At 41.9% G+C, this 20,416-nt stretch overlaps 1 protein-coding gene across 2 annotated transcripts in view; it reads right to left on the bottom strand.

Moving 5' to 3' along the window:
• Nucleotides 1–4,319: 4,319 nt before the first annotated feature.
• Nucleotides 4,320–20,416, bottom strand: part of ptch1 (patched 1) — a 46,888-nt gene continuing 30,791 nt past the window's right edge. Inside the window, exons 16-23 of one of the 2 annotated variants that reach the window (XM_026321862.1) lie at nucleotides 19,409–19,551; nucleotides 15,780–15,963; nucleotides 13,843–14,123; nucleotides 11,817–11,954; nucleotides 11,452–11,594; nucleotides 8,125–8,224; nucleotides 7,663–8,004; nucleotides 4,320–7,587 (exon numbers count right to left, since the gene is read on the bottom strand). In XM_026321862.1, coding sequence (XP_026177647.1) covers nucleotides 7,063–7,587; nucleotides 7,663–8,004; nucleotides 8,125–8,224; nucleotides 11,452–11,594; nucleotides 11,817–11,954; nucleotides 13,843–14,123; nucleotides 15,780–15,963; nucleotides 19,409–19,551 — 1,856 coding nt within the window. In that variant the 3' untranslated portion in view covers nucleotides 4,320–7,062. Of the gene's footprint in view, nucleotides 7,588–7,662; nucleotides 8,005–8,124; nucleotides 8,225–11,451; nucleotides 11,595–11,816; nucleotides 11,955–12,751; nucleotides 13,144–13,842; nucleotides 14,124–15,779; nucleotides 15,964–19,408; nucleotides 19,552–20,416 lie in introns of those variants that run through there. The other variant, XM_026321863.1, reaches the window with a different exon arrangement.

Raw genomic sequence — 20,416 nt, 5'->3', positions numbered from 1 at the left:
TTTCTGACTGACTGGTTTAAACCATCCTCCTCGCCATGTGAGGACGTGAAATCATACGCTCCACTTTTGTTTGGCTTTGCAGAATCATGTATTTGCTCAACACTCCTAGACACAGATGAAAACATTTAGCAGTGGGTTTTTCTTTCTGTCTTTTCCTCCTCTGCACCCCCCACCTCCCCTTAGCATTTTAAGATGACGCATCTGTTTCCATACATTGTTGCATGTTTTCTGGCAAAGGCAAACAGCATAGTTTAAAACAGAAAGGTGGGTGGTGTGTGTTCTTCTGGTATGTGTGTGCGTGCATGCCACCAGGGCTACATTAAACAAAAGGAAGAAAGGATGACAGGATCCAACCTCAGTTTGTCATCTTCAGTGTAAACGGCCGTACATCATGCTAACATCTTACATGTGTTCAGCCCAATCACAGCAGTCACACACTGCCGTGTCAACACAGGAGTAATGAAAACAAAAGAGTGGAAAGAAAGAGCTGAGAATGATACAGATAAAGACAAAGGCAAATGGAAAAATAAGGAAAAAGGGAAGAGAAGCAGGGTATAAGTAAAGGAGGGTGGAAAAAGAGAAACTGAGGGCACGATAAATGCTTCTAGTATGAGCGGAAGACGAGATTATGACATGGCTTGGCACCACTGTAATACAAAAAAAGAGTGGGTGGGTTTTCCACCTCCACAGAATAAATGATGCGATGGGAAATGGGAGTAAATAACATCAGTCATTATAATTACTCTCATCCGTCTACTCCCATCCACCATCAACTGTGTACCCTAATTCTCTTTCCCCTTAAGTTTTCCATCTGTCTTTACTCCCAATTTTTATTCTTCCTCTAATGACTTGATTGCACATTCTAGTCTATTCTATCTTGCTTACTTTCTATTAATCCAAGAAGTACATTTCCTCTTTTACTGACAATATCAAATTTAACCTGCTTGCCTTAGACCTCAAGCCTGAGTAGGGTGCACTGCTCAGAATAAATATTAGGCTATAAATGACTGTACATCAGCATTTTGTTCACTGGTGTCTGAACACAGCGACAACAGCCACAGTAATAATAATATTGGTAACTTGCTTGATCTTTAATCTTTGGCTCCCTAGGTGGATCTCACCTGCTACATTTAAAAACATGTGTCATCTTTCTAATTAGAACAATTAGAAAGGTGATGTTAAGCAGTTGCCAGATTCGCCATCTTAGTTCAGCGTGTCAGCATGCCAGTGATAAACAAAAGTACAGGATAATGAGGGTAATGGGGACTGTCACTTGTTTTACAAATTGAAAACATGGACTTGCTGTTGGCACTAGAGAAACAGTCATGGGATCACATTAGTCAGTGTAATTCTACAGAGATCATGGTTGTATGTTTACAATACCTAGTTACCTGGGAGGAAGTGATGGACCAACTGAGTGACCAAAAGACTGGCATTGCTATCCATCCATGGCTAAAACTGTAGAGGACCATTCTTCGAATGTGTCAAAAGCAACATCTACATCTAATATCTTTCTCTAAGCACCTCCTTCCTAGTGATCATTTCATTCACAATCTATGCAGTTAATGCTCTAATCATCACTGACATCTGATTTCAGAAAGCTGAATTCCAGCTTTAATCATTCTCAGACATAAAGCCAAGTAGAGATTAAGAGAAAGGGTGAGAAGAGAAGACAAATGCTTTTACAGCACTACTGAATTCAGCACAGATATACAGTCAGCAAATGCATGCTGATATTTGTACTCTTTCCAGTGTGTCAGATGTCAAGTATATTTCTCACAAAATTCTCATAGGGGCTATTTTCTTGTCATTTATCACTGCAACTTGAAGAACTGTTCTTTAAAGATAAGCTTATGTAAGTCTGGCCATTAGGGACTTGGGCCCCACATTCTTCTGGATCGATCTTGTAGGAAGAATGCACTCCCTCTGTGGGAGACAAAACAGCCAGCCAAGTCAAACATGTCCCTGGGTGGGACTGAACACCAGCACCAAAACCACCCACTTTGAGACTGCTGATAGAACATACTGTATGAGAATAGAATAGGAGAAATTTATGTTTTGTTACGATGGCAGAAATGAGCCACTTGCCATCAAAGCCTTTTCATTTTTTGTAATTAAGCATTTTGTGCTTACAGTGAATTTTGTGGCAATTTTCACATTAGTGGAAATGAACTTATTCACATGCTGAGAAATAAAAGACAAAAATAAATACCATGCTCATTTTTGTTTATCATCTTCAGTGTAAACCAGAGTATATAACAGCCAGTTGTGAGCTGACTTTGCTAAAGTTGAATAAAATCCACTATTTCCACCTGACTTTTTATGCTAAGCTAAGTCTGTAGCTTCATATTTAGCGCGCACACACACACACACATCAACACACAAAAAGCACACACGTATCCAGAGCTGAATGGTTTTCAAGGTGTCTGTGAGGCCTCAAAGGTAACCCACCCCCCACCCTCCACTTGTCTGAATCTGCGTTCAACACACCATGTGATGCTTCCTGCAGATTTATTCTTAAACTCATTTTTTTTTTATAAAGAATGTGTAAATCTGGCAGTCATGTCAACAGAGCAATCATTCATGCTGAAGAGCGTATACACTCAGAGAGTTTAGCTCTCCCGGAAAGTGATGATGGACAAGCTTTCCAGTGAACGAGTGAGAAATGGAAAGAGGGAGAAGTAAGTAGACAGATAAACAGAAGGACTGGAACAGAAAACTCAATAATTCCCTTTCGCTTTAATTCACACATGTAGATTTAAGCTAAGAAATAAAGCAAAATAAGATAGTGTGGTACATATTCGCTTCATTGTCAGCCAGTCTGCATCCCGTGAACAGTGCATTAATCCACAAGAGAGGGAATTTCTTAACTACTTCCTCTTCTCTCTTCACTTTTCATCCTCCCTCCATTATTCTATCCTTTCGAACTCCTTGATGTTGTCTGAGAAGCCAGATACAGGAAACATTCATTATCAACCTGGAGCCCATTAACTTGAAATATGTTATGTAGGTGCCACAAAAAATATCTGATTTAAATATGACATATAGGTACCATGACAAATATAGTAAGACGTCAGCCTGCCTCTTTGCATTTGTTGGATGGCATGCAGCAGAGTATTGTGCCTTTATTGGCTTTAAAAGATAATGATATGCCTGCTGATCCAGAGTCAGTGAGTTCCTCTGCCTCCTTAATGTCCAGGTTGAGATTGGGGCTTGGAAGTGATCCTCTATTTGTAATGAGGAGGAGCAGAAAGGACCCAGCTGGATATTTGCAAAACAGATTTTTCTACATTGCAGAAATTTGTTGCAGCTTTTAAGACTTAATTGTATTTTATTTCAAATACTTTAGCTCTTAGTTTCACACACAGCACAAAATCTAAAATTTTCTCTTACAGCCTTCATGTATGAGAATAAATAGTTGCCACCCATACAGTTGACAAGCACTTTTGTTCTCTCACCATCAGTGCAGCAAAGTCAAAGCTGCATGCTCTTTTTCATTACTCAGAACAGGCCAGCTGCATTGTAACTACAACCAATTTCCTTGCAGTCTATAAAGCTGTCAATCAAAATCATATGGAACAGAGAGTGGAGGTGGGAGGTGTAAGGGCAGAGCTGAGTGGGCTGCTGGAGAGGACTGCAGGGCTCTTGAACAGATGTCAGAGTTTTGACACTATGCAGGGAAGGAAGAGAGGTGGCCGGAAAGAGGAAAGGATGGAGTAACCAGAATTCTGACAGGAACTAGCAAGAGAGATCATATCTCTTATATACTATCCTCTCTTTATTGGCTCCCTGTAAAATTTAGAATAAAATTTCTCTACATACAAAACCCTTAATGCTCAAGCTCCTTCATCACTTTGTTCTTAGAGTGCAGGTCTATATCGTGGTTCTTAAGAGTCTCCAAAAGTAGAATGGGAGGCTGAGCCTTTAGCGATCAAGCTCCTCTCCAGTGGAACCAGCTTCCAGTCTGGGTTCAGGAGGCATAAACTTAAGGTTAGACTTAAAATGTTCCTTTTTGACAAAGCTTATAGTTACAGATGACTCATGTGGTCTTGAACCATTTGTCAGGCATGCTACTCTCCACTGCAAAACTCTCCACATGCTTGTCCATAAGGGATTTCTTGGGTTCTATGTAAAGTGCCTTGAGATGGTTTTTATGGTGATTTCGTACTATACAAACTGAATTGAAGGGCTGTAGATATATGTGTCAATATGTTAAACACTGTACGTTAGTTAGAGTAGAGATTCCTTTTGAAACAACTCAGTCAGACCAAAACAGTTGTTTTAAGTTTTCATTTATTAACATTATGAACAGAGACAAATAAGTTATAATATTTTTATTTGTTAGAATTCTATCAGTGTTTGAACATTAATATTTAGAGAGCTAGTACAGTTTTCTACTTTCATGGCTAGCCTTTGACAAATCCATAGAAAAAGCTGTCTCTCTCCAATAATTGGAACATAATACTGAAGGGGAGGTGTTGATGTTGTCTCACAAGACAGTTAGCAATGAAAGTGTGCACCTTAAGGTTTTTTTATGGTATATCATTACATATAAACTCTTTAAAAATATACTTTTGTCAAATACCTTGACAACTACTATGTACACTACAAAAATAAATTTTCATATAAATAAATTATATGGCATACATTTTTCTTTGTAACTGAAAACAGCATACATCCATGCCAACTGAGACCAAAATGGCAGTTTGAAAGAACCACTGTTTTTTTTTTCCTTTTAAAATCCTCTAAGAGCTATGATGAGACCTTTAGTAAAATGTTATATACTCTTTTATCCTATTTAACATTAGTACGCACTTTATACAGATCAAAATCCAATAATGGGTAATAGTGTTTTTTTCAATAAACATAAAAATCCCTGCATTTGTTATCCACTGGCATCACAACAGTAATGAAAGAAAAAAAAACAACATATTTTATATTACAAAAATATAAATATCGCAGTTGAATGTTGAAAAAAAAATAATAAAAATGAATAAAATAGTTGCCAGCTATGATTTTCTCCACTTCTGCCAATGTGGCACTGGGAGAAAACAAAATTTAAAAAAATTAAACAAAAAACATAACCTATTTCATGCAAGCAGCTGACATAACAGTGGATGAGTAAAACTGCAAGCTACATGTATTCAACAGGAAGTAAGTGTTTAAACTGAGGTATGGAGGGGATGAGCGAGAGAGTCAAAGGTGCCTGGGTCTGAACTGAGGCAGGGGGGTGGGGTAGAGAAAAGTAGAGAAAGAAGCTGGTGACGTGACCCTCCTGAGGTTCTGAGCAGTGCCATTTGGCAGTTTAAAGGAGACATCCAATTTGTGTCATGGTGTTATGTTGTGGATTTTTATGAGCTGAGGGGGACGGCTGGGCTGGGTCCAAATTAAGACCAGTTGACTGTACTGTCACTAAAGGAAAACTGGGACATGATAAGAGGATGAATTCAAACACACAAAATGTTTATACACCTGTACACTGAGGCAGACATAGAGCACATTTTCAGGCCATATAGGGCTTAGCCCTTAGCAGGCTGCATTGACTAGCTTATTGGTTGGACAGAAAGAAAGAGCTACCAGAGGCAATGAAGTTTAAATGCAGTCAAGTGCCATGTTGAATTGGATTGTACAGTATACAGTCTGAGTTTTAGCTTATCCACTAGACACTTTGGGTGCAGACATAGCACCCAGTGTTGACCCTGTTCCAGAATCAGTAATAGCAATGTCCCTGTAATGGCAGAGTGAGCTTGTGAGGTGGGTTTACTGCTTGTATATCAGTATACAAGGCAGAGCCTGTTTGAGCCTGCTAGGGATAAACAATACATAACCTTTACAGTAAAATTCAACCAGAGAGCAGCCGAACAGACAGTGATACAAAGCTGAGCAGAAACAGGTTCTAATGCAGAGGCGATAACTAAAAAAACAAAACCAAACAAAACAAAAAACTTTTAAATTTCTTCATATCTGCTCATCTTAAATAGCACGCATAGCGTGTCAAGTTAAACAGTAATTGTTTTGCAACTACCACAGGTTTGTGATAAAAAAAAAATTATAGTTTATCATGCGTACCTTTATATAATAACAAACACACACACACGCGCACACACACACACACATATATATATATATATATATATATATATACCGTAGCCCTGTTTGATAATTCTAACAATTTCACTCATGTTTTAAGCGAGTGTAAATGTTCGTCTGTTCTGAGAATGTATCCAATGTATAAGCCCAAAAATAATGCGGCTGTTTCACATTATACAGCCCTAAACACACCTATGACACACACACACACACACACACACACACACACACACACACACACACACACACACACACACACGTATATGTAGACAGATCACTTCCTTTGTTTAAGGAGAAATTTGCATAGTCATAAATGTATTATTTAAAAAAGTATTTTGAGCAGCAACAGTGAATGCTGACTGGTATTTTTGTCCAGATGAAGCTTCCTGATGGCACAGATCCACAGATGAGTGAACAGTAATCAGACTGATCTATCTCCTATCTCTCTCTCTCACGCACTTATGCACATGCGCACACAAACACACACACACACACACACACACACACACACACACACACACACACACACACACACAAACAGACACACAAACAGACACACACACACACACACACACCATATAAAATGGCAGCCCCAGTCTGTTAACATGAGGAGTACAGCTCCAAAATTATAGCTACTTTTTGTATATATTTACATATGTATACATCTTTTAAATATAGGTAGAAATATCTAAGACAATAGTCCACTGGATTACAGTAAGAATGAGCACCATGATGGTAACACTGGAAAGTTTGTTGCTGCTTAGGGCCGGGAGCAAACATTGCTGGATTATGCTGTGCTGGCCCGGTCTGTGCCAGGCTGGGTCATCTGCTGAGAAATAGAGAAGTCCATCTTTGGCCATTGTACTTCAGTTCTCCACAACGTTGCACTGTCAATGAAACAGTCTATAATCTATGATGAAATAGACTTTTCTGAAAGGACAGTTGTTGTGTCCGGGCGTCTGAGAGCTCCCCTCAGCTATCCTGTCTGCTACTGTTGCTCTCAGCTGCCAACTCCAAATCTTGGAGCTCCATCACGTCCACCTTGACTCCCCTGGCTCCTGTGTGGGTGTCCAGTGGCACATGTGGGTCTGTGAAGACGGGCTCAGCCTCTGTTGGCCCTGAAGAGCAGCAACTATTTGCTGCAGTGTATCCTGGGTAAGATGAAGCGGGTGGGCTCTGATTGGACATGGAGGCTGGGTGAACGGCAACAGTGACGGAAGCTGATGCTGTTACTGTTGTAATGGGCTGGCAGTAAGCGGTGGGGTTAGTGGGGGGATGCGGGAGGTGGTGGTTAGGCTGTTGGTTGTGAGAAGAGCGGGCTCTGTGGCTTGCTGAATGTTCTCTATGGCTATGAGAGCCATAATGACCCCCAGCCTCAGTAGCAGTTTCAAAAGCGTCCATGCGCGGATGGGCTGGGGGCCGGGCCTGCCAGTGCAGCTGGCTCTTGGGGTCCCTGCTGCTGTTGCGCTGAGAGTCACAACCCTGAGAGGAGACAGACTGTAGAACAAAATAAGATGTTTATTTCCATAATGTGAGAAACGAGAGAAAAACTGAAATTTGACATTTTCTTACCGAAGACACAGAAAAAGGAGCATTAGACTGTCTGGCTGTGCGCCTGTGCCCTAATCCTGTTCCCCTTTCGCCTTCTGTCCTGACTGCTCTGCCTCTGCTGGTCTGGGGGTGGTACTGCTGCTCCTCAGCTCGAGTTTGTCCTCTGTGTGAGGCTACGTTGTAGTTTTGCAGCTCCTGGCTTACACCAGACGCTGTGGTGTTTGAGCTGTACTCTGAGTCTGACGAGTCCGAGGCTGCACCAGAGCTGGTGGTATGGTGGGGACGAACAGAGAAGTGGACCACAGGAGGAGGGGCCTCCTGGGACGGAGTGGGTAACCGGCTACGACCATCAATTGGGGATACCTGAGAGGTGAGAAAAGAAAATGTAAAAAAGCAGCAGTAAGATCAGAAAAACAGAATCACTTTTGAATCAAAGTTTCTCATCAACTTAGATTAAATTGTTTTGTTTTTTTTAAATCTTACCTCTGGATAAGGCCCAAAGTATGATAGTAATACTGGGAGAAGGACCAATCCATTCAATACTCCAAGAACTGTTAGGATGGCCAGCACTGCAAAGAAATACCTGCAAAACAACACACATACACAAGAGAGTTCAATGTGAGAAATAAACTTAAAGTATGAAACACACTGCATGCAAAGTGTCAATTTTTCCACCTCTGTGATGCAATGTGAAAAGGTGTATTAAAAGTATAAGCTAAAGACATGGTACAATTTCCTAATGTGACCAAAGACACCAGTTTCTGTCACACACAGGCAGACATGAAAAACAGAGCAGGGGAAAAAAACAAAGAAAATACCTGTGCAAACCACAGAGGTTTAGACGTGGAGAGACTTGTGCAAGATCACCCATTACACATTCCCGAAATAATACTTTATACAAAGACATCCATCCACTCCCCAAACACGCACACATATATAAACCCCCCACAGACAGGAAGACAAGCAAAGTGGTTCTGAGGAGCAAAACAGAAATGTACCTTGTGTGTTTCTAAGTCCTGCCAAAGAGGGTTAGTCTTAAGGAAGCCGCAGAGAGAAAAGAAAAGGGAATCATAATTAGCCTGGGCTGGTTAATTCAAAGGCATGGGAAGAAAGAAAAAAAGAGGAGGGTGGGGGGTTTATTGGGGGCGAGGGTACTCTCTCTAGGGTGTGTGGTGTATAAGCAAACATGGAGAAAACAAAGCAGTGAGGAATGTGAAGGGAGGGGGAAGGGGCAAGAGAGGGTAAAAAAGGGGGGGGGGGGGGGATGAGAGGCGGGTAAAGGGAACATTGGGGGGGCACGAGAGGACAGGGGCCTCTCTCGCTCCTCTCTGGCTCTAAAAAAAAATGAGAGGGAGAGCAAACAAATGAAGTGAAGGGTATAGAATTTAAACAATTTAGTCTAGGAAGAAGAGAAGGGGACCCTCAGAGCGCCACCCCTCCCTGGCCTCTCTCCCTCTCTTTTATTTCTCTCTCTCTCTTCTCTGCCTCACTTTTCTCTCCCTTCTTTCTAGCTAAGCCCCTGTGAAATTCCCGGACACTCCACAATCCCCTCTGTCTAATTAAATCTCCAATGTATCAGGTAAGACCCCCCAATATCCACTCCAAATCCCTCTTGGTCTCTCTTTCCAATCCTGCTCCCTTCATTAGGGAAGGCTTTCCTCCTTTCTTGATTCTCTAGTGGAAGCTCTCAGGTTATCAGGCACACACCGATGAACCATGAACCCCTGTACTTGACTCATGACCGTACTGGTGGTGTGTGTCTGGGTGTAAGCATGCAACTTACATATAGATGCACAGGTATGCTGGCCTGGTAGTCAGGCATCAGACTGACTTCACATTCATAACTAATCTTTGCACATGTGTTTATAACAAAATGTGTGTGTGTGTGTGTGTTTGTGTATGCGCGCGCGCAACATGTTCTAGCATACAACAAATCAAAAACCTAGAAATAATTATCTTAACTTACCTCAAATATCAATAACAATTACTATTGACACTATTCTGTGGTGTTTCTTTGTGCTTCACCTAAAAAATCTTTCGTTTCGCAGTTTTCCTTTTCTTTGGTTTTCTAACCTACTTCACTGTCTTGTAAATAACACAAGATGAGACAGATCAGATCTAACCTACAGAGAGAGAAATTAAACTGGTGGTATTTAGGTATTTAGCACCTTCAGGTAATTGGAATAGGGAATACTGGAGTGGTCAGTTTACATCACTCCACCTTCAAACCTTTACAGAAAGTCCTCCAACGGCACTGAGTATACTGAATATACATTAGTATCCTTCATCGACTTTCATTAGATGAAGCGAATTGTTTCTGGGTGTAACTGAAATAATTGTGTCATCGCTATGGCTAGCATTTCCATACACACCAGGAACAGTAAACGCCACATCAATTTCAGACACACAATTTGCACATACATGTATACACACACACTCGCAGCCCACATACCAGGCGGAGTGCCCTGCCGGGCTGTTTAGAGTGAAAACATTCACATGGCTGATGGAGAAAGTCAGGGAAACATTTCTTTCAGTGCAAGTAGAAAAATACGAGCTAGGCCTGTTGTTATTGCACTGTCTTGGGGCGCTGCCTTGTTTGATCAGACAACAACAGAACCTTTAAATGGAGGTCCGGGACTGAGCCAGAAACCAGAGAACACCACTGGAAATGAGGAGAGAAGGTCTATAAGCCTGTGTTTGTGTGTCTGTTTGTATGCATCTCACTTGAGTGTGTGTGTGTGTGACTGACTGACTGGAAGGCACACCATCATTGACCCCCATGATTACAAGGTCAGTGAGCAGGTCGGGGCATGTGGGTAAATGAGAGGGACTGTGTGTGTCTGGCTGTGCATGCATGAAAGCAGGCCTGTGCACATGACAGGATTTGTGTGGTTGCAGATGTCATGGATTTTAGAGCTCCCTTTTCTTAAAGGAGGTTTAACAAATTATACAGCTACCTCATCTAGCTCCTACCAAGGATGTGTGCAGATATAGCCACGTAAGAGCCTTTAAATTATTCACTGAGCTCAGTGGAAACTTTTCATAATACTCCAGACTTGAGAATTTACAGAATCATTAATTTTCTTCCCTTGTATGGCAGGTGGTCACAACTTTCTCTCTGATACTTACGAGAGCACACACACAAAAGGGACCCAGCAATGCAGAGCACCCACGGTGTGTCGGTTTTAATTTCCACTCCTCCTATCTTTCCACAACCGCCCTCTTACCCCCACCCCGTTATTCCTTCCCTTGCTTATAAACGTCGAGCGAGGGCAGTTAAACTAGCTGAGGGAGATTACAAAAACCAGAGGACGTTCCTGTTCGCCCTCTCTCTCCCTCACTCTCTTTTACTGTCTTTCACTGCTTCTCCAGCTACTACTTCCTAGCCCTCCTCCCTCTCCTGACCTTCAATTGTACATCCTTCTCCTGCTTTCCCCTAATGTAATGCATGAGAGACGCTCAGAAGAAAATGAGAAGGAGGACACAGAGGACAGTAGAGAAATATGCGTATAAAGGTTCTTAAGAAATGGACATAAACAGGTTTACTAAGAGTAGCTGAAAAAGGGATGAGATTTACAGAAAGTATGAAATGGAGATGTGGGTGGAAGGCAAGAACGAAACTGAGGGAGCAAACAGGGAGCAAACCCTCATGCACGATTGGTGTCTCAGGTAGATTCCTGTGTGACATACGGGTTGAGGCATGGTCTACAGACCATATACACACCATGCAATAGCCTTTATAAGAGTTGTTGTGTGCTCATATATTCAGGAATCCAGGATTTTCTTATCAGGTTGTGATTCCGTACTCACCTGACAATAAAATCAAACTCAGAGCCTGCAAGCATCAGGACACCTAATAAGGTGGAAAAGGCCCCGTCAAGCACTGGCGCGAACATGTGCTCCAATGCCAACACTGCTCGCTTGTGACGATCCCCTATGGCTGTCAGGAATGCCTACAAATCACACAGACACATGTATGTCTCATTCGCATTGGGTTCACTAAATTAAAAAAAAGTATTCAAGCCAAAAAACTTCCACTTTGTAATTATAAACCTACTTTAGGATTTTATTTTTCATGTGGATTGATTATACATTAGCTCAGAACTGACCTGACATTAGCTATACAGTGACCCTGTTTATTTTACTGGTATGGATGTTTAGGTGTGTATTCCTACCAGGGCCACGTGGACGGTGAACTCTACTCCAATGCCCACAGAGGCAATGAGAATGACCACAGGGACGGCGCTCAGCTTGATTCCCATCAAACCCATGAAGCCAAACAGCTCCACAGTCATGAGAGACAGCACCAACACCTGAAGGGAAAAGAAGAGCTTCTGTGAAAAAGGTAGGCAGTTGAACGGAACAAAATGAAAAGTCATGTCATACCTGGACGTGACTCAAGATCCAAAATCAAATAAAGCAAATAGTTAATGTGCAGTTAATTGTTTCATAATTTTGGTTGATACAGATTTTAAGGAAAAAATACTAATATGTTTATATGGTTGGTATAAAACAGTCTTTACAAGCATTTGACTTCCTGAACATCTGTCTCCTTTTTTGGAAAAAATGAATGCAAGTTTTTCATATCACAGATGTGTTTTTCTTGTCTGTGTTTGCATCCTCAGGATTAGGGTTATACCTTCTATCCAAAGTGGTAGGAAAACATCTGAGATGTTAGACAGTACACCATACTATGGGTCAAATTTGTGTGTGTGTTGGGTTGTGTGTGGAAGCTTCAGAGCAGAGTGGGACAGAAGCTGAGAGTAAATGCCATTATCAGCTGACAGGTGTCAAGTTACACGGGGCCCAAATCCTTTGAAGATAGCTGAGGTGTGCTGTGGAGGAAGCCACCGAGCATGGAGAAATGCATCTGGGGTATTCGTGGTTATTTATCTATAATGTCGTATATGGCTCTGTTTACGCTTCACACTCAAATGCATCCAGGCTGATCTGTTCACTATGCTAAGATAATATCAGGTCCTGGTGACAGTCAAAAATTTTCAATAAATCTTGCAACTAGAGTTGACTATTTTTATCTTTTAGGATCTTTGTAGAATTAGTATTTCTAGATATCCTGTGACACACAATTCAGATTTTTTTTTCTCTCAAGTAAGTTTTTCCACAGATAGCCTTAAATAACTCTAAATTGAAAACATGAATAGGAAGCAAAACCAGACCGTAAGTGCTCATTCTAGATGATATTGAGACCAGTATCGGGTGGATTAGAAACATAAATCTAAAGACAAGACACAAGGTATAAACAAGGCCTATGTCTATGTGGTTAAGATGGATTTCAGGAGATACAGCTGAGAGAGTCTGAAAGGGCTTAAGGTTTGAAGGTATGATGCTTTAGGGCTGGTGGCGGTGTGGTCTTGGACAGAGCAAATGGCTAAACTTGACACCTCTCCATAACTTATCTCTTGATCTTGCTAGTAAAGCCTGAACGATGACCATGTGGTCCCCTCCTCCACTGTGTAAGGGTGCAGGTGGCCTGGTCAGCGCCTGTCGTAAAATACAGCTCACCACAGAGAAAAACCAGAGTGCTCTGTGTATGTGTTTCTGTGTGAATTATGTACCTGCATGTTTACACTTTCATACTATACCCCTGCAAGTATATACATGTCTATGACTGTGTGCCTGTGCACTCGCCCCTGCATATAAATGCGTCTTTGCATGTATCCTTGGAAGCTGCTCTTGAGACAAGGAGGGAGAGCATGGAGGAGAGGATGGAAAGAAAATCAGACTTTTTATAGGTTTAGAGTGAGAGCAAGTTGCTCGAGCAGCTTTGTGTCTTCTTTCCATTTTTTTCAGCTTTGGTGGCTGGGAGTGTTGGACTAGACTAAACAGACTAGCCTAACAAAATGCCACAAGATAAACACCAGTGAGTGGGGCTACAATAACACACAGCAGCCCTGTTCTCCTTTTCAACTCTCATTTCTGAGATGCGTTATGGACCACACAGAAAAAGCAGATAGTAAAGGGAGAAGAGTAGGACATAATATTAAATTACCAAACAAGCATGATGTTACGTTTATCTAAAACAACAAAGGGTCAGCAAGTACATGTGTATTCTTAAGAATCATCAGACATGTCTGTACTGTTGTTTACAGGTCTATGTCCTAGACATACTGTTCTTTGACCATATCAGCCACATTTTTTTTCTATTGTTTCTATTGTCTGTTCGTTTTCTCCAGTACTCACTATGATGCCAGCGGTCCATGGGTTGAGCAGGAAGAGAGCACAGACCAGAAAGGTGCAGGCGAGTACAACACTGATGGACAGGAGGAGCCAGTGGCGAAGAGTAACATACTGTTCCCAGAACAGAAAAGGGTAGCCATTGGGGTAGGAGGGCAGGCCTTGTCGGCTGTAGTTGCTGCAGATAGCCCGCACGCTCTCAATGGCTTCCACAAACTGCGGTGTCTCCCGGAGCCCGTTGAGGTAGAAGGGGAACTGTGCGTATTCGATGGGCTCAGCAGCTGGGACTAAATAAAGAGACATTGAGAGGATAAGTCAAAAAAAGACCAGGTCTGATTATGTTACCTAATTTCTACAATATTTCACATCAACAGTCACCTCATCATTTTTATTTGACTCCAACTGAGACAATTTGAGCTTTGCAATCTTAGAAGCAAAAACTGCACTAATATTAACATTTTGATTCTGAGAAATAGATTACTGAAGAACATTATTGAAGTGGCAATGACACCTACAGATTTGGCTGATTAACTAGAACTAGGCTCTGAACATTTAGTGTATCTGCAAAAAATTATTCAGCTATTCAGCCAAACCACCAATATCAAGGTTTTCCTTTACTAATCCGACTCTTTCCAAGAGTAGCTACTGTGGGCGACTGTATGTGTGTGTTGTGGGGGTAGGCGGAGCACTGTGAAACAGAGCTCTATTGACTCAAGCCCAGCCAGTCGGCGGGCCAGCCTGGCTAATGAGGGCCTATCAGTTCCAGACACAGCAGAGTGTCAGTGCTAACGTTGATTCACAGTAATTACAATGTCAGAATCACCACCATTACCACACCCTAAACTTCGCCCCACCACATAAACCATAACATAGATGCGTAAACATGCATACCTGCCTGTCACTCTGTTATCAGGGCATCTTTAGTTCTGACAAAATGGTGTATTCACTCAAATCTAGCTATCTGATCTTCTCATAAAAATCCTTGTTTTTTGACTGTCTAATGTGTGTTACATTCCACAGTGCCTGCAAGGTCACACAGAAGCACTTGCTAACATGGTTTGGCCCATTGAAACCTGACCTATAAATTTCCATTAGGACACTAGTTGGCTTTTAGCCAGTACAGAGCTGCTCCGGGGGGCTCCCACACAGCCAAGCAGTTCATGCTGTTTATCCAATCATATTCCCCCCCTATAAAGGACTTCCTGCTTGTTATCCAATTGTGCTTCCCACCCAAACACAGTCTCTCCTTGTTATCCAATCATTTTCCTCCCCAGTGGAGCACTACCAAATCACAAACTACAATCAAACAACATGACTGTACTTTTATGTGAGTTACAGTCTGTCTGTGTGGTAGGGAAATGAGAACAGGGTGTGTGTCATGTTTGAGGCCTTAGCCTTAATAATATGTGTATGTGTGTGTGTGTGTATAATGCTAGGGTCCCATGGTAGCCAGGATTATAGCATTCACCACAGGCACCATTAGAAAAACCACAGTGAGCCCTGTCTTGGTCCTCAGCCTTGCAACCTGAGCTAACACATACACAAACGCGCCCACACGGTGTTGGTGCAGTAAAGTCTACTACTTCACTTAAAGCTAAGGGGCAGACAAGGAGCAATAACTCAAACCACAAGAGGTAAACACTGCTCATGTGTAGCAGCTGCGTGATGAAACCTAAAAGAAGCTGGAGAGACCATTGAGCCCCACAGAAGTTTGGCTTCAAATGTCATTATGCTGTTAGTAAATGCAATTTGCTGAACTGTACCATCCAGAAAGTATGTATTAAAGATTTCAAATTACAGCAATGCTTCATTTATTGAAGCTAACAACATTATTACCTAAATTTCCTTCCTAGTGTAAAAGAAAAAACTCCATTCCATTGCATTACAAGTCATCCTGTTCTCAATTGTACCATATTTTGTGAACTTATGACATGCTGACTTACTGCTGAGGCGTGTCTCGGGCATGGAGTCGGTACGGTCGTGGAGCCACTCGGGAGGGTGTGGTCGAATGTTGGCCTGTGAGGCAGCATATGCCACAGGATCATTGCTGACCCAGGCAGTTAGATAGATGTAGAACGCTCCTGGATTGATGATCCCATCTGCATCCACAAGCCTCTGACGAGTCAGCTACAAGAAGCAGAAAGAAGATGTTATAATTACTAGAGACAGTTATAGTCTATAACAATATTGCAATACATGCAAATAAGGTGAAAATAAAAATAATAATTGCTGGAGCTTGCATAGAAAATCATACAGCACCTGTTAGGTATGCACTGGACATGAAAAGATATTGTGAAAATAAGACATGTATAACCAAAACATTCTACAGGTGAGCTGACCACAGAAATGTTTATTTATACACATGCATGAGTGCAAGAGGACGAAGCAGCTTTTAAATTCAGAGTCAAATATTAATCCTTCTTCTTTCCAACCAAAGAAAAATCAAACCAAAGTCAAACACTAGTTGCCTTTTTGAAAATTCCCGTATTTCTCATCACAGCTTCCCAGAATTATCATGCCACATTAAACCATGGAAAATGTTGAATCAGCTTCTCCCTTTATATACAGTAGATATTGGCTGGCCAACCTCAGGCCCACTGTCCTGACCACTCTGAATTCATTCCTGAAGGAAGCCTTGCAGTATTTTTATGTCAAGAAGCAGCTGCTGCAGATGAATGTGCTACAAAAGTCTTAGTCTTTCTTATACTTTTTATAAGAGACTTGTGATTTGGGTTATAACCAAGTATGTGCAAAACTGATGCCATTGTTATCAGGTGAATTTGTGTTTACATATTTGCTAATTAGCAAATGTTTAAATGAAAGTCATTAAAATGGCAAATCCAACTCCTGCTTAATATGAACAGAAGAGCATTTATGATGGGGACATTTACATTTAAGCGAAAGCACTACAGAACCTGGTAGTATGCTCTAGTTTATGTTTACAAAACTAAAAAGCACAGTCATACCCCAAATATCAAATTATCTACAAGGTATTTCATCAATACTATCTTAACACCATCAATATTGCATGGTTTGGATTTTCTTTCCCTATACTTACTGGCAGTCTTAGGTTGGATGATATAGTAAGTCTATATCATGACATACAAAATATGTTAGAAAGTCCCTGTTAGGCTGCAACTAAACTCCTGACATCCACCCATTCTGAGTAAGACCAAACGTGTGCTAAGTTTCAGTCCTTTTGCAGGTTGTTCCCAGGCTCTGTTTCACTCATTTGCTGTGATGGCTGTGGTCAGCAGGGAGACTGACTGGCTGAAGAATGGCTGTCGTTCTCACTTTCACTCTCCCATGTGGAAGCCTAGCACAGCTACCTTCTGAGAGGTAAAACCATTATTGCGCTCCGCTCTGCCACTCTCCCTTCTAGGACCCATAAATCCCTTCTTCACCAAGGCACATAGAGTTTTGGGAGTGAAGCTCAATTCAGGGAGTTAGGTAGATGAAGAAGGAGTGGGGTTTTTTTTTTGGTGATGGGGGGTGGGGAGGGAAAAAAATTGCTTGAGTTAGCGTAACAATAAAAAAATTGGCTGGAGTCCCTTGGGCACGTCTGTGTGCAGTTAACCTGGTTGTTAACACTGAAGGAAATGCCACCCAGCAAATGGAGTAGAGCTATAAAAATAACACAACATCTGTACAAATGTTGCTCACACTTGCTTCTCCTGACCCCTACGGGTACCCAGAATGCCCGGCGCCACAGACCAACCTGGCCCTGAGAAAAAAAGAGCTCTTGATAGTGTTAGCATGGCCTTCCTTAGCACATTCAACCACTCTACCTCCTCCTTCTCTTCCTAACTACCTCCTTGTGTAGTCACTTGCATAAGCTTTATCATTCTGTTGCCTTATTTTCAAACCACACACACACTGCAACCAGATTCCATATGAGTTACAGACCAAGGCCATAAGGAATGAACGGTTGCCCACAACAGAGAGAAAAGTTAGCAACAACAGATCAAAGGCAGAACACCTCTGCACAGATCCATGCAGTGGCATATCAAAATAAAACATCTAGCCCTACAATTTGCCAGGATCGGAAAAGATCTGGTCCTTATTTTGAGGCACAAAAACAGCTACTGCTCTAAGTGCGCACACACACACACAACAGACAAGAGACAGAACACACACTCAAAACATACAAATTCCACACACGGAGCTGCTTCAAAGAAACCACGTGTTTCAGCTACCCTCACTGGAAGAGGACACAGCAGTGGAGCACACAAGGAGGGAAACGGAGAGAGGAAGAGACCAACAGAGCAAGACTAGTAGTGAGAGCAGGAGTTGGAGAAGGATGGCTGGGGGGGGGTAACAGGGGGAGCCAAATTCCACAGGATCTGGATTGAATTTAACAGCGGGATACACAGCAACTGTATGTCTTCAAGCTGGCACTGGAAGCACAGGCAGCTCCGCTGGCGGCCCTCACACCTCACGGCAAATACACTTCCCTCACCGGCACAGGAAGTGACGTCACAGGGCCGCACACCAGGCCTGCTACTGCTTCCTGACTACTAGTGGAGGGCATGAGAAGAGTGGTATGCTACTGCAATGGAGGTCAGTTAGTGAGAGGAAAAGCCAATAAAAATTTAATTTTCTTTGAGGAAAATTATCTCAGTGTTGAAAACAACATGGCTTGTTTTGTGTTTGAGTTTAACAGAAATACAGGCCAAGAATTTTGTTTTTTTGTTTATCTAGTTCCTTATCTTCTGTTTTCACTGTTTCCTGCCAAAGAATGCAGCCATTCTTCCATGTATGTTGTTTTTCAGAGGTGGCACCAAACTAAAAACAGCATGCAATGCCTTATTAAAGCTGAGCAAGTTTTCTTAGCGCCACAGACACAATCTTTCCTCTCATTTCCTCCTGCTTCTACCTCCACTTTTCATTATCAAATTGCTGGCATCTTTCTGTTGACACAAAGACGTGATCTGGTCTTCCACAAAGTTCCTTTCTAGGTCTCCTTCTGATGCCATCAGCTGCTTACTAGCCTGACTTGTGCCATTGTCGGATGTCAACAGCCCAAACGGTGCCAGACTGGAGACGGGGCTCGCTTCAACAGCTCAACAAGAGTTTGTCGGGTGACTAGGAAAACAACCTCTGTTGTATACTTCTTTTCAGTGTTCTGCTTTTGACTTTAGCTATTGTGCAATGTCAACAGACATACCAGTTTCTCAGTCTAGTGATTTCTTCACCTTCTTAAATGCACATAACATGAATGGTGACCAGAATGACAGTGTTAGAGTAAAAGGCTTTGTGCTAAAGAGACACATCTAACTGTCAAGGTCCTGCATATATCTGCATCACACACACAGAACTACCACATGGGACAAATGGTTGAATCGAGCTAATAGGTTTTTCAGAGATAGGCTGTAGCCCCATTGAGACCTTTAAATTCCTAGACTCGGTAAAGTCATCACAAAGAAAAGATTAGGACAGAGAGGGAGAGAAAAAAAAAGAATCACATATAAAAAGGACAAAGGACAACAGAGATTTTGACACTGGGATCTCACATTATCTCTCAAGTCTACCTGCTACGGTAGACTGATGATGGCTTATGTCCTGAACACACCTGGTTGAAGTTGATGGGCTTGTCCCTGCGTCCAGTCTGCACCAAAAGCTTGTACGCTAAGACACTGTCATCAGAGCCATTCTTGTAGTTGTTGAGGGTGATGCGACCAGCCTCCCAGTCCTTGTCAAACGCCTGTTGGAGACCTGCATGAAAACACAACCAGACAGATTGGTTATGTGTGGATGAACAGGTTACATGCCCTACTATCTTCATTTTTCTTCTGCAACACATTTTCACAAGAAAACACAACAACAACCTAACACAGTACAAGACAACATAACTGAACACTGCAACCTAACTCTAACCCAATAATCAGCTCGACTGATTTAATATGATAACTCTGTCTATTCCCAACCACCAAACAAGACTTCAAAAGCCTAAATCTGCTGCTTTAAATTCAAAGCAATCATTGGTGGCTATATCAGTAACATGTGTCTCCTTTTCTATACTTCTCTCTAATCCATATGTGTATCACTCCCTTCTCTCGGCCCTCCCCCAAGGCCCACGCTGTGGTCCGTCTGTGGGAGATGTTGTTTTCGGTCTTGTTCCTTGGCCTGTCTGGCTCTAATTTGTCCCACCATTGCAGAGAACAATATCAGACACAGTTCTCTCTCTCTGTCTCTCATCCACACACGCTCTGTGTGGTTTCCAACCAGCTCACACACATAGGTTCACACAGTGTGTTTTATCGTTATGGGGTAAGTAAGTGAGTAAGTGTGCCTAATCACTGAAATCAACCCACTCCTGGACTGGGTTGGCATATGGAAGATAATATTCTTATTGAGTGGCACTTTACAATACCTATGAGCTGTCAGTTCTGGGTATACAATTAGCACCCTGTCCCAGAGAGAATCCTGCCATTATACAAAATAATTAAAAGGTGTGGTTTATTATTTAAGATTTTTGAGTAATACATTTTCATAAAGAAAAAAGGTCAAAAGCATGCATAGCAGTACTCATAGGAGTTGTATGAGAGTATCTGAGTGTCTGTCTGAATTGCTCACTTCA

This window comes from Mastacembelus armatus, chromosome 9, assembly GCF_900324485.2.
Source record: "Mastacembelus armatus chromosome 9, fMasArm1.2, whole genome shotgun sequence".
Taxonomy (NCBI): domain Eukaryota; kingdom Metazoa; phylum Chordata; class Actinopteri; order Synbranchiformes; family Mastacembelidae; genus Mastacembelus; species Mastacembelus armatus.
Note: the sequence above shows the minus strand (reverse complement) of the source record. Positions and strands in the feature narration are given on the sequence as shown.